This window comes from Apodemus sylvaticus, chromosome 1, assembly GCF_947179515.1.
Source record: "Apodemus sylvaticus chromosome 1, mApoSyl1.1, whole genome shotgun sequence".
NCBI lineage: Eukaryota > Metazoa > Chordata > Mammalia > Rodentia > Muridae > Apodemus > Apodemus sylvaticus.
In genome coordinates, this window is record NC_067472.1 from 56,611,963 (window position 1) to 56,625,004 (window position 13,042).

The 13,042-nt window shown below is 51.6% G+C and overlaps 1 protein-coding gene across 2 annotated transcripts; it reads right to left on the bottom strand.

Annotated features, from left to right (window-relative positions):
* Window positions 1-94: 94 nt before the first annotated feature.
* Window positions 95-5,935, bottom strand: Men1 (menin 1). Of its 2 annotated transcripts, none has more exons than XM_052191670.1 (10): window positions 5,855-5,935; window positions 5,032-5,492; window positions 4,020-4,228; window positions 3,682-3,810; window positions 3,436-3,476; window positions 3,267-3,354; window positions 2,593-2,729; window positions 2,048-2,183; window positions 1,528-1,692; window positions 95-1,346 (listed from the first exon to the last, which is right to left on the bottom strand). In XM_052191670.1, exons 2-10 carry the CDS (start codon window positions 5,474-5,476, stop codon window positions 864-866), a joined length of 1,833 nt encoding a protein of 610 aa, XP_052047630.1. In that variant the 5' UTR covers window positions 5,477-5,492; window positions 5,855-5,935; the 3' UTR covers window positions 95-863. The 2 variants fall into 2 exon arrangements, with proteins under 2 accessions (XP_052047630.1, XP_052047619.1); XM_052191659.1 differs by having other exon boundaries at window positions 5,867-5,934.
* Window positions 5,936-13,042: the final 7,107 nt, after the last annotated feature.

Below are 13,042 nucleotides of genomic sequence, written 5' to 3' on the forward strand. Positions count from 1 at the left end.
GTGCGGAACAAGAAGTTCAAAATCCTCAGACAGTGAAAGCGTATATCCACTCCCGCCCCATCCCCATTTCTCAGATGAAACACATACATCTCTCTCTTTTTCTTAACAAAATGTATTTATCTTCCTTGGAACTGAAAAATAAATCTATGTACAAAACAGGAAGAGACTGGCCCTCTCCCACCCCGTGCAGATTTCCTCCTGGGACCTTCAGGGAGGTTCCCAGAGGACTGGAAAAGGTCCTGCTCTGTTCTTGGGCCAGTTTGGTCAGGAAGGGGGCGAGGCTCAGTATTCACAGATAAGAGTCGGGAGCTTCACGTCCTGGACTCCAGGGCTAGGGAAACGAGGAAGATTTCCAAATTCAGGCAGCAATATGTAAGTTCTTTGGGGTAAGGGACTTGGATTCCCAAAGGATGGAACTCTATAAAGTGCGGAAATCTACCCCTAGGGACTGAAGAGTCCTTGGTTCCTGGATTTCCAGGTAGCAACTGTGCTCTGGGGCTAAGGTCAATCTAGCCCCTAAGTGGAAGGAATGCCAAACTGTTCAGGCTTGACTAGGGTTCCTGTCATGGTCCACTGAATTTTTGGGAGTGGGAGATTGGGGGGAGGGGTTGGACCTGTAAATATTGGTTGCAGGGACCTACAAGGAGGTTCCAATTGGCCGGCTGGTGGGAGATGAAACCTAAATTCTAAGAACTGAGCCAGGGCTCTGGGGCCTGAAGAGGGGCTAAATGAAGGCTCCAGTCACTGTGGGACAGTTCTGGGCCCCTAAGACTGTGGGCAGTCTAGGCTTGAATTAGAGGGCTGGGGTGAAGCCTGCTGGGAGTGTGGGCAGGCTGGGGCCTTGTCACAGAATCCCTAAGAGTTCAGAGGCCCTTGCGCTGCCGCTTCAGGAAAGAGAGTGTGTAGTCGCTGGGTGTGGACACTTTCTGTTTCTTCATCTGCACTTGCGACTGTGCCGTGAGCTGCAGCTTGATGGCGCTTGAGTTGATCTTGGTGGCCACCAGCAGCTCCTTCATGCCTTTCATCTTCTCACTCTGGAAAGTGAGCACTGGGCCCTCGGGGGGAGGCGATGCTGCAGGTGCGGGGGCCGGAGCAGCACTGCTGACCTCCGGGCCGCGGGTCGTTCCTGAGACAGTCCCAGACGTCTTCCTAGGTGGTCCTGACCCTGCACTTTGCCCTGAGCCCGGGCCCTTGTCCAACGCAGGTTTCTTGGGTGGCGGTGGCTCCTCAGGCTTGGACTCTCGGCGGGGACCACGCCGACGACCCTCTCGGGCCTCATCCCCCCACGGTTCTTCAGCCTCCGCTGCCTCTGCTTCCCGGCTAACTATGTGCACCTTCTGCCGCACCTGAGCCAAGCGCAAGCCAAGTGAGAGGTTGTGGACCTCCGGCGGGACCTCCCGGCTCAGCTCCTGGCCACCCCCCAGGAGTGTCTTCTCATCAGTACCCATAAGCATGCAAAAGGACCTCACTCCCCCACAGCTGCTATCACCACCTGTAGTTCCCATGCCCTGGGTATGACCCTCTCACCTGTCCCTCGAAGCGGCCTAGGGACTGAACAAGGAAAGTTGCCCAGCCTACGTGCAGTACTGGCGTGGGGCTGCCCTCCTCCCATTTGCAGATGCCATCATAGAATCGCAGCAGGTGGGCAAAGCACTCTGGGTCCTGGAGGGCAGAACCTTGGCCCTGGGTGCCCTGGGTAAGAGGGAAAGCACATCAGAGGTCACAGTGTGAAGGCCAGGCTCCCTCCACCTGGGCAAGACCTTAGCTTCAGGGAAGGCAGTGCAGGCTAGGACCCCCTTCCTTTTATGAAGCCAACCCTAGTGTGAGTGAGGGGGGAGGAGGGTGCCTCTCCTCACCTACAGCCTGGCCCAGGTTAAAACAAGATGGACCATCAACCCATTTCCCCAAAGGCTCTAAAACACCCTAAAGTCCTTTCAAACCCTTCCCCAGGATATCAGCTCCAGCCAAAGAGAATCCCCAATCCTGTCCATGCAGTGCCATCAGTGTGCCCAGGAGGAGGGTGCACCAATGGAGCCCAGCCCTTCACCTGGGCCTGCTCCCCTGGCCGTTCCTCGCCTGCTTCTAGCAGGCTGGCTGCCTCCTTCAGCAGGTTGGGGATGACGTCATTGGCCACTTCAAAGAATTCCTTGTAGATCTCCTCATCCTCCCGGCAGTAGTTGTAGCTGTGAGAACACACAGGGTTCAGTTGACACTTGTCCTACAGTGGGACACCTCTCTGACTGGGCGAGCGAGAGGCTGGATCCTTGTTCACCCAGATGACGGTAATCACATTGGTCCAAGGACAGGTTATGGAGCAGGATGTGGGGCCCGGACAAGACTCTGGGCAGAGACAGAGGCACCATGGCTAACACAACTAACTATAAAGGAGGAAAACTGGGCAGAGGAGTGAAGGAAAGGCACAAGGAGGAGGAGCTAACCCGGGGTTCTCACTTCCCAAGAAATGGTAGCCTTGGCTGTATAGGGGCTGATCAAAGAGGACAGAGCCTGAGACAAGGTCTCCTAACTGGATGACCGACTGGAAAGTCACAGAGAGAAAGGACAGGCTGGAGGCCCTGGCAAGGGAATCCTCACTCTTGGATAACAGTGGCAGTGTCGGCCCAGGCCTGCAGGGCTTCGCGCACATTGCGGTTGCGACAGTGGTAGCCGGCCAGGTACATGTACGGGTAGATGTGTTCATCCTGGTAGTAGGTCTTAGCTGAAGCAATTCCCTGGAGGATGGAGCAGAGGAACTTCAGGGAGGCAGCCCTTGGCTGCCTCAGCACTGACATGCTACAGACAGAGGATACCAAATGGTCCCCCTGCAGAGCTCTAACCCTGGCTCCATTCCCTGCTGGCCCCTTTGCCTGGTATTCCCCACTCCCTCCCACCTCCATCCCAGACCTGGATCTACAAGCCTGCTTGCTAAAGCAAGGGCAGACAGTAGGAGTAGTGACCCCTCACAAAACAAGAAGCAGGGAGACACTCAAGCCTGGGCAGGTCTCTCCCCGACATGGTCCCATATAGACTTCTAAGGCCAACTAGCCTCCTACCACAATGAGCCAGCTAACAGCTCCACAGTGCTACCACAGCTACAGCCAGGATAATACAGGGCAGCTGAAAAATGCAGGGCTCGTGGGATAAATTCAGGCCCGGGCAGTCCTCGGCTGGGGCACCCAGGGTTCTTCTTAAACACACAACTACCCTCATTACACACATGCCTCATACAAAGGCAAGAAATACCCTCCAGCACACTGAGATGCCCTCACCTTGTGGTAGAGGGTGAGTGGGTCTGGCCGACCAGCGGTAGGCTCCAGCTCCTCCAGGTCCGCCAGGTTCCCGAGTGCCATGGGGTACCTGGGAACAGACCGCAGGCTCAGGCTATCGCTCAGTTCCCTGATCCTCCCAAGGCCCATCCCATCATATCCTCCTACTGACCTTTCCAGATGTCCTAGGTCATAGAGCAGCCAGAGCAGCTTCTAGAGCCAAAAGAGAGAGGCGGAGTGAGGAGGAGGGAGCTGCGTATCAGGAGGGGTGAGCAGAGGAATGGGGCCCCTCCACACAGAAGGGCTAGGACTCAGGACTCGCAGAGCCCTCAGCTCTACTTTCCTTTGTGTACTGAGAAGGATCAGCCCATTTTACAGACGGGAAAGGGGAGGTCCTAGGCAGGGGCAGTCTCCTTACCTGCTGTAGCTGCAACAGTTCCAAAGAGTCAGTGTGAAGATCGATGGAAGGGTTGATGGCACACACCATGAACGCCACCTCCATCTTGCGGTCACAACGCATGTACGAGCCTTTCAGGTACAGCCAGCTCTGGGGAAGGGAGAAAAGCAGACATCTCAGGATGTCCCACCTTCTGCCTGCTCTAAGGCATGGCAACATAACTCAGTTCATCTGCCTTCCCCCTTGGGACATAAGCACAGAGGGATGGTGGGTTGAGGGGAGCCTGGCCAGGGAAGCTGACTCCCCTCAGATGCTGTAGGCTCACAGAAGGAGGAAGACAAGCTGGAGGGAATCAGTACCCGCTCGGCCACGCCGGCGTTGACCGTCTGGCCCCTGCGGTCCTCGTTGCCCTTGCCGTGCCAGGTCACCTCAGCTGTCTGCTCCCCGTCGGGCCCAAACACCACCCATGCATGGTCCTCAGACAGGGCCAGATGGACATCTCTGAGACCCAGGGCCTGGCAGGCCCCTACCACTGCGAAGGCCACGCCCGAGCTGTCCAGTTTAGTGCCTGTGAAGAGGGCAGTAATGAGAGCTGTGTCCTGGAAGGGAGCCGTGCCCCCTCTACCACCTCTCCAGCCTGTGTCCAAGCCTCACACTCTACCATTGCCTTCACCCTTTTATGCTCACAGCATCTCCCTCCCGATAACCCAACCCCAGCCGGAGACCTTCCTGGATCTCAGGTCCACCCAGCCAGAAACTGTCCCTTTTCTACACGGGGTACTTCTATCAACATAAGGACTTAACCCAGTGTCTAGTGTACACCTCTTAGACCGTATGGGAGAGAGCAAACCCATGACCCTATGGACCGCACCCCTACCTGATTTGTCTCTGCACTCTTCTCCTGCTAAGCTCACGAGAGGCCTCAGAGGCCTGCTCTACACTGTGTGGAGAGCAGAAGCACTGTGCTGCCTGAGCTCCAGCCCAGACTCCTTTCACAGTCTTTTCATAGGTATCATCTTATTTGTCTCAAATGTATCCACCCCCCTGTCCTACCTCCCCGGTCTGCTACCACCCTCTTTCCCCATATGCTGGGCTGCCAGATTCCTCTGGCTATTCAATGGCAGGGCTGGGGGTGTTGAAAGACTAGAGAGTTAGATCTGGCACCAAATGATCCGATTCCAGTCCCAGCCCTGTCATTCTGACATTCCCCTCTTCGGGATTCTCTCTCCACAGCTGTGAAGGAAAAATAATACCTGCCCGGCTACACAAGGTTTACAGGTTTCAAAAGGACTATAAACCGTATTATTGTTCAGACGTGAGAAGAGGTAAAAGACATTCATTTGCTCCCCTGACCACCTGTCTGACTCCAACCTGTGATGAAGCTGAAGAGGGACTGGATATGGGCCCGGTCCTTGAAGTAGGAGCGGCTGAGGCTGTTCCATATGACATCCGAGACCTTTTTTACCAGTTCGCGACTAGAAACGCCCCCCTCTCGAGGATAGAGGGACAGGTCCACAGCGCCGCGGATCTGAGCGGTGAATCGGGCATAGAGGGCAGCAATGATGGATAGGTCGGCCACCGGGAAGTAGGTGAGGCCGCCAGGAGGGTCGGGTGCGGGGCTGGGCTGGAAGGTGAGCTCGGGCACGTTGGTGGGGATGACACGGTTGACAGCCAGGAAATGCTCCACGAAGCCCAGGACTAAGGAGAGGAGCACCAGGTCAGGCTCCTCTCGGCCCAGCTCTGCAGCAAACAGGCGCACCACGTCGTCGATAGAGCGCAGAGGGAACAGCGTCTTCTGAGCGGCCTTCAGCCCCATGGCGGCGGGCGGTGGCCTGCGGGCGAGCCGAGGGAGGGAGGGTCGGGCTCGGCGAGAGAGCCCCCTCCCAGGCTCGGCTAAGGCGCTACCCTCCGCCACAATTCTGCTCCGCCAGCCGCTTCGTCCTGTGCTCGCGGGCACCGGCTCGGTTTCTGAGACCCTTCAACCAAGGCTGTAGGGCCTTCTCGTCCCCTACAAACCCGGGACCCCCAGCCCCGATGAGGCTGCGTCCCAAAGACCTCTTGGGGACCCTCAAAGGCCGCCCCTCCCGATCCCTACAATCTCTACCGAGCCCTCTGGAGCTTGTCCAGAAGGCAAACCCAAACCAGCCTCCTACAAGTCCCAAGGAGAGTCTTGGCTTCGGTCCCCCGAGCCCACCTCCGCGCTTACATCCCACACAAGGCACCGCGGCGCCCGCCGCCTAAAGCCTGCTGGGAAATGAAGTCCCGCGCCTCCTATGGCCGCACTGCCTGCCGGGAAACAGGAATCCTTGCTCACCACGCCCTAAGTCTGAAAATGACAGTCAAGCCCGCAGTGGCTTATGGGAGACGTAGTCCTGCTAGTCCTGGGCGGGTAAGTAGAGCTCCTCAACGATTGGTCATGTACTATCACGCCAGAGGTTCCTCGGTGCCTTCTGGGAGATTGTGGTCCTAGGACTAAACTCAGGTACAGGGGCGCCGCTGGAGTGTATATTGTGGCCAGTTTAAGCTGTGAGAGAAGCCGGGCGGTGGTGGCGCACGCCTGTAATCCCAGCACTCTGGGAGGCAAAGGCAGGCGGGTTTCTGAGTTCGAGGCCAGCCTGGTCTACAGAGTGAGTTCCAGGACAGCCAGGGCTGCACAGAGAAACCCTGTCTCGAAAAAAACCAAATCCAAAAAACCAAAAAAAAAAAAGATGTGAGAGAAACTGTTGCTCTAAAATACTACTAGGACGCTGGAGACCTGTTTCAGCTCTAAACAGCTGTTCTCTGTTTAGAGCACTTGTTGCTCTTGCAAAGGACCTGGGTTCAAGTTCAAGCCCCCACACCCACATTGTGGCTCACCATCTGTAACTCCAGTCCCAGAGAATCTATGCCTTTCTCTGACCTCTGAAAAGATGTAGATGAAACATTCACACTTAAAAAGAATGCAGAGGGAGGAGGATTTTGGTGAGCTCAAGGACAGCTTTGTCTATGATGCAATACCAGCCCTTGAAATCGGAGGCAAGAAACTCAGGGTGGGCTGCAGAGATGACTCCAAGTTAAGAGCACTTACCTGGGTTCCCAGTCTGAACACAAGTGCTCACAACTGGGTCTTTAGCCAGGTCCAATGTTCTCTGCGGTCCTCTGCAGGCTCCAGGCAGGAGCCTTATGCACACACACACACATATGGAAAATTAAATTAAGGAAGGAAAAGAAAAAAAGTATCAGGAGTTCAAGGTCAGCTTTACTTTAGACAGGATCGTGCTTTTTAGTTCAGACTGGCCTCAAACTCACACTGTTCCACTTTAGCCTCCCATGCCGGGGTTATAGATGCACACCATCGGAACGCACGGCACAGCCCCCTCCCCCCAAGCCTCCATGACCTCATCTCGACTCTCCAAGTCTATAATGACCCTGTTTCCAAAATGAAGTCTTTTTGTCTGAGACCAAGACCTCAGTATATGAGGCTGACTTAGCAAGTAAGAGCCTTTTGCTGTACCTGTACGAGGACCTGTGTTCAAATTCCCAGAATTCACTTACACATCTGGAATCCTAGCATTGTGGGGCATGGGTGGGGGATGGGGTCAGCGTGGGGGTTAAAGAGAGAAGGACCCTTGGAGCTTCCTGCGTACCCACCTAGCTGTGGGTCAGCAAGAGAGCCCGTAAAGGGGACAAGGCAGAGTCCTAAAGGAGGACGCTCGATGTTTCTGTTTTCCACATCTGAGCAGCTCCTTACACAGGTGCAAAGACACCCACATAGATTACAAACAGAACCTTTCTCTTTCTTTCTTTCTTTCTTTCTTTTTTTTTTTTTTTTTTTTTTTTTTTTTTTTTTTTTTTGAGACAGGCTTACAGGCTTACTCTGCATAGCCATGGATGTCCTGGAACTCACCTTGTAGACCAGGCTGGCCTCGAACTCAGAGACACATGCCTGTCTGACTCCTGAGTGCTAGGATTAAAGGCATGTGCCACTACCACCACCCCGACTACGTCTACCCATGCATTTTAAAGTTTCTTTGATTTTTAAGTGTCTTTGTTCTTAAAACTATGAAATTGCTGTCATATTGGAACACGGAATTTGGATTAACCTAAATCTGTATTCCTGGACCCTGGTTACTTAAATTTTGCTCTAGAATAAACTATATATTATTCTCTTTGAAGAGGAGCTGGTCATGGTGGTGCATACCTTTAATCCCAGCACTCTGCGTACAAGTTCCAGGCCAGCCTTAGCTACAGAGTGAGGCCCTGACTCAAAAAGCAAACACAAAAATTGGGGCTGGAGAAAGGACTCAGTTGTTAAGAGCACTGACTCTTCTTGCAGAGGTCCCAATGATGGCTTACAACTATCTGTAACTCAGGTGTCAAAGAATCCAATGTCAGCAGGGTGGTGGTGGCGCACTCCTGTAATCCTAGCACTTGGGAGGCAGAGGCAGGCGGATTTCTGAGTTCCAGGCCAGCCTGGTCTTCAGAATGAGTTCCAGGACAGCCAGGGCTACACAGAGAAACCCTGTCTTGAAACAAACAAACAAACAAACAAAGAATCCAATGTCCTCTTTTAGCTTCCATGATGCATGTGGAACACAGACTTACGTGCAGGCAAAACACCCATACACATAAACTACAATAAAAAAACTAAAAAATTAAAATTATTTTTAATTTTTTATTCTTTAAAGATGTGTTTTATGCAAATACACTGTTACTGTCTCCAGATGCACCAGAAAAGGGGATCAGATTACAGATGGTTGTGAGCCACCATGTTGCTGGGAATTGAACTCAGGACCTCTGGAAGAGCAGCCAGTGCTCTTAACCTGTGAGCCATCTCTCCATCCCTCTAATTTATTATAAAAGGGCTTACATACACAAATCCAGCAAGGTCTCTAGTCTATCCTAACATCCTACATAGGTAATCCAAGCTCACAATGTTTACAACGTATTTCCAAATGATGTACCAGCCCGCCATGGCCATGCCATTTCACCTCTGTCACAGACTTGAGTACTTTATTAAGGAAATAAGCTTATTTAGCTCATGGTGGCAATTCTGGCGCGAGTCCCTTTGAATTTGTCACCTTATGACAGTGTGGTAGGAAAGCTGACATAATGAAGAGAGAGGCAAGGGGCATAGAAGCCAGGGCTCTCTCTCTCTGGCCCCTTAGTTTCTTTTTAGACAAGGTTCATTAATTTTGACAGAAGTAGTCCTGTGACCCCTGGCCTCAAACTCCCTAGGTAGTTGAGGATGACCTTGAACCTGCACCCCTGCCCCATCCTCCAGCCTCCAACTATAGAGTACAGGAAACTACAGAATGTGCCGCTACAGCCAGCCTTAGAATAACTCCACATTACTGAAGAAGATCAGTTAGCTGTCCTGTGTGTCAGATTCAGCAAACCAGTCGCGTCCGAGTCCTGGAAAGAACATGGGATGGGCACAGAAACTGGCTTTCCCGAAATGCGTTAGACTTTTGTGGTCAGAATCTGTATGCTCTTCCACAGCTGTTACACTAGGTGGCGCTCTGAACCCAGGTTTGCATTGATTCTGCTATGTTCAGTGTTTTGTGGGCAGGGAGTTGGAAACTTGGGGCAGTAATAGCGCTGCTCATGAGTGCTCTTGAGTTACTTCACACAGCTTTTGTTGGTATACCTCCTAGGCAGTTGGCCAGGACGAAGCTGAATACCTCCTCTCAGGCACCGGCTGTCAGAAGCTCACCGAAGTGGATGATGAAGACAAACTTTGCACTTTCTTTCTTTCTTTCTTTCTTTCTTTCTTTCTTTCTTTCTTTCTTTCTTTCTTTCTTTCTTTCTTTCTTTCTTTCTTTCTTTTTTCCTTTCTCTAAGACAGGGTTTCTCTGTGTAGCCCTGGCAGTCCTGGAACTCACTCACTCTGTAGACCAGGCTGGCCTGGATTCAGATCCACCTGCCTCTGCCTCCCAAGTACTGAGATTAAAGTGTGCACCACTGGGCTAGAGAGATGGCTCAGTGGGGAAGAGCACTGACTTCCAGAGGTCCTGAGTTCAATTCCCAGCAACCACATGGAGGCTCACAACCATCCGTAATGAGATCTGATGTACTCTTCTGGTGTGTCTGAGGACAGCAACAGTGTACTCATAAACATAAGTAAGTAAATATATTTTTTTAAAAAGTGTGCACCACTGCCCGACTGACTTCCTACTTTCTAAAGGAAGGCATGGTGGTTAGAAACAGCTGCCAATGCTATGCTTGGGGTGACATGCTGCTGGTATGTTTAAACCAGTCTTGAGAATGACCAACAGGCAAGAGCTACACAGAGAAACACTGTCTCGAAAAAACAACAACAAAAAAAAAAAAAAAACAAAAAAAAAAAAGGTCATACTGAAAGAGAGAGAAAAAGAATGCACTCTTTTATTTTCCCAAGCTGGACTCTTCCCCCCACCCCAGGTCAAGGTTTCTCTGTGTAGCCCTGGCTGTCCTGGAACTCACTCTGTAGACCAGGCTGGCCTGGAACTCAGAAATCTGCCTGCTTCTGCCTCCCGAGTGCTGGGATTACAGGCGTGCGCCACCACCACCTGGCTTCATAGGAACCTTTTATCTGTCTGACTAGAGCCTGCTTCCTTGGGGTGCACACCCTAACAACTTAATCGTGTAAAATAATAATTCAGAGTCACACAGAATTATCCTAATCTCTTCTGAGGGCAGCGCAGCAGCCCTCCCTCAGTGACAACATAACATACGGCTGGGGAGGCCCCATGTCATTGTCTCATCTTCCTCCTCCTCCCCTTCCTTCTCCTTTCCTCTTTTAAAATATTAGTTTATTTGCTTTACATCCCGATCGCTGCTTCCCCGTTCCAGTCCCCCCTCACACAGTCTCCCTCTCCCCTCTTCTCCTCTGAGAGGGTGGAGCCCGCTATCCGGGAAATACCCCCCCCCCCCCCCCCCCCCCCGACATCAAGTCTCTGTAGAGCTAGGCACATCCTCTCTCCCATGAGGCCAGACGAGGCAGCCCAGTTAGGGGAATATATTGCAGAGACAGACAACTGCTCTGCTTTAGGGATAGTCCCCCCCTCCTCCCCCTCCTCCTCCCCCCTCCTCCTCCCCCTCCTCCTCCTAACACTTATTTATTAAAGGCAATCATGCCGCAGAGGACATGTGTCCTCAGGCTGGAGAGATGGTTCAGTGGTCCTTGCAGGGACCCAATTTGGATTCACAGCACCCACAGGGGGCTCACATCAGTCTGTAACTCTGTTTCCAGAGGATCTGATGCTCCCTTTGGACCTGAGTAACCACCAGGTGTCCATGTATGTGGTGCACAGATATATATGCTGGCAGGACACTCGTGTGTGTGTGTGTGTGTGTGTGTGTGTGTGTAAAATAAAAATTTAAAAATGTAAAATAAGGAAAAGAAAAAAAAAGAGTCTTCTTGGGGATGTGGAGATGTCTTAGTATTTAAGAGTATTTGTTGCTGTTTCAGGATCTGGGTTCTGTTCCCAGAATCTACATGGTCACTCCTGACCACCTCTAAATCCAGTCCCAGAGGGCCCAGTGCGCCCTTTTGAAGCCCAAGCACAGTAAATGTCTATGATGCACACACAGATGCAAGGCAAAATATCCACACACACGAGATGTATGTAAAGATCAGAGAAACTGCTGAGCAGGGTGGCGCATGCCTGTAGTCCCAGCACTCAGGAGGCAGAGGCAGGCGGATCTCTGAGTCTGAGTCCAACCTGGTCTACAGAACCAGTTCCAGAACATCCAGGGCTACACAGAGAAACTCTGTTTTGAAAAACAAGCAAAGAAAGAATTGGGAAAATTGACTTTTCAAAAAAAAAATGTAACTAATGGTGAGCTAAGACACTTGCCAGACAAGAGGAGCTAACTCTGACCCTGGAGCCCACTTAGAGCTTACGGAGGACTGACTGCAAAAGTTATCTTCTGACCTTCATACCTGCAAGTACAAACACATCTTACACATAGCCATAGACATACTATTTTTAAAATGTATTTAAAGGGGCTGGAGAGATGGTTCAGCAGTTAAGAGCACCAAGGTTCTGAGTTCAAATCCCAGCAACCACATGGTGGCTCACAACCATCCACAACAAGATCTGATGCCCTCTTCCAGGATGTCTGAAAACAGCTACAGCATACCTACATATAATAAATAAATAAATCTTTTAATAAATGTAATTAAAAGTACAAGAAATGTAAGAGCTTGGAAACGAGAGTAGAATTTGGCCAACTTTCTCTGGTTGTCAGGGCAGCAGCCATTTCAACAATTAGATGAGGGTTGGGTTCAGGTCTTAGCTTGCTAGAGGTCTGACCATCCCTTTCCCCTGCTCCACATCTCAGTCAGACCGTCTGTTCCCCAATGGATAGAAGAGACAGTTTCGGAACAGCCTGGGAGTGTTTGGCATTGCCACAGCACCAGACTCTCACAGAACCTGCTGAGATAGAACTTTATTTTGCATGTATAAGTGCATGTCTGTATGTGCACCGTGTGTGCCTGCTGCTCACAGACATCAGATGAAGACAATAGACCCCCTGGAAGAGAGTTATGGATTGTTGCGAGTCACCACGTGGGCGCGGGCGCTGAAACAGAGTCTGGCTCTGACTCTCTAGCCAGCACTTCGCAGGCCTCTAATTCTGCAGCGCATCTGCAATCTCATTCCCGACCAGATGGTGGCGCAACATCTTCTTGACCTTCTTTCCCTCCAGCTATATGGCCTGCCCTGGTTCCAGGGTTCAGACCTTACCCTCTGTCTCTGTCTAGCTCAGTCTGGAGGTCCAGATGCTACCCCCTCATGGAGACCCTGGCTAAGAACAAGTAAAGCACCCGTAAGCCCTTCCCACTTAGATGCCTTACATGTGCGAGCAAGGCAGCTGCAGAGGCCCTTAACAGGCCTCAGATCTACTCCTACCCTCTCCACCGACCACGCCTTCTGCCAACTGCAAACCTCAACTCCTAGGGCCTCTTATGCTGGCTGGGTTTGCCTGAAAGCAAGAGAAGGGAGGGTGGGCACTGAGTAAAAAGAGAGACGAACCTTCAGGCCTGACTTCCTGCCCAGCCATAGCCAAGGTTGTCTTGGGCAGGCCACAGTTGTCAGGTAGCACGACTGTCTTCCTATGAACAGTATGGGGCGCTAGCCCCTTCCTGCTAAGATTCTAGGGTACCACTCTCCTGGGGAGGCTCCCTAACACTGTGTACACATAAGTAAGTCATCCTTTCATTATCAAACTGTACCCATTTACCCTCTTTGAGCATGTAATCTGATTCTTCTTAAAAGGTCTATTATCTATCTATCTATCTATCATCTATCTATCTATTTATCTATCTATCTATCTATCTATCTATCTATCTATCTATCTATCTATCTGAGACAGAGTTTCTGTGTAGCCCTGGCTGTCCTGAAATTTGTTCTGTAGA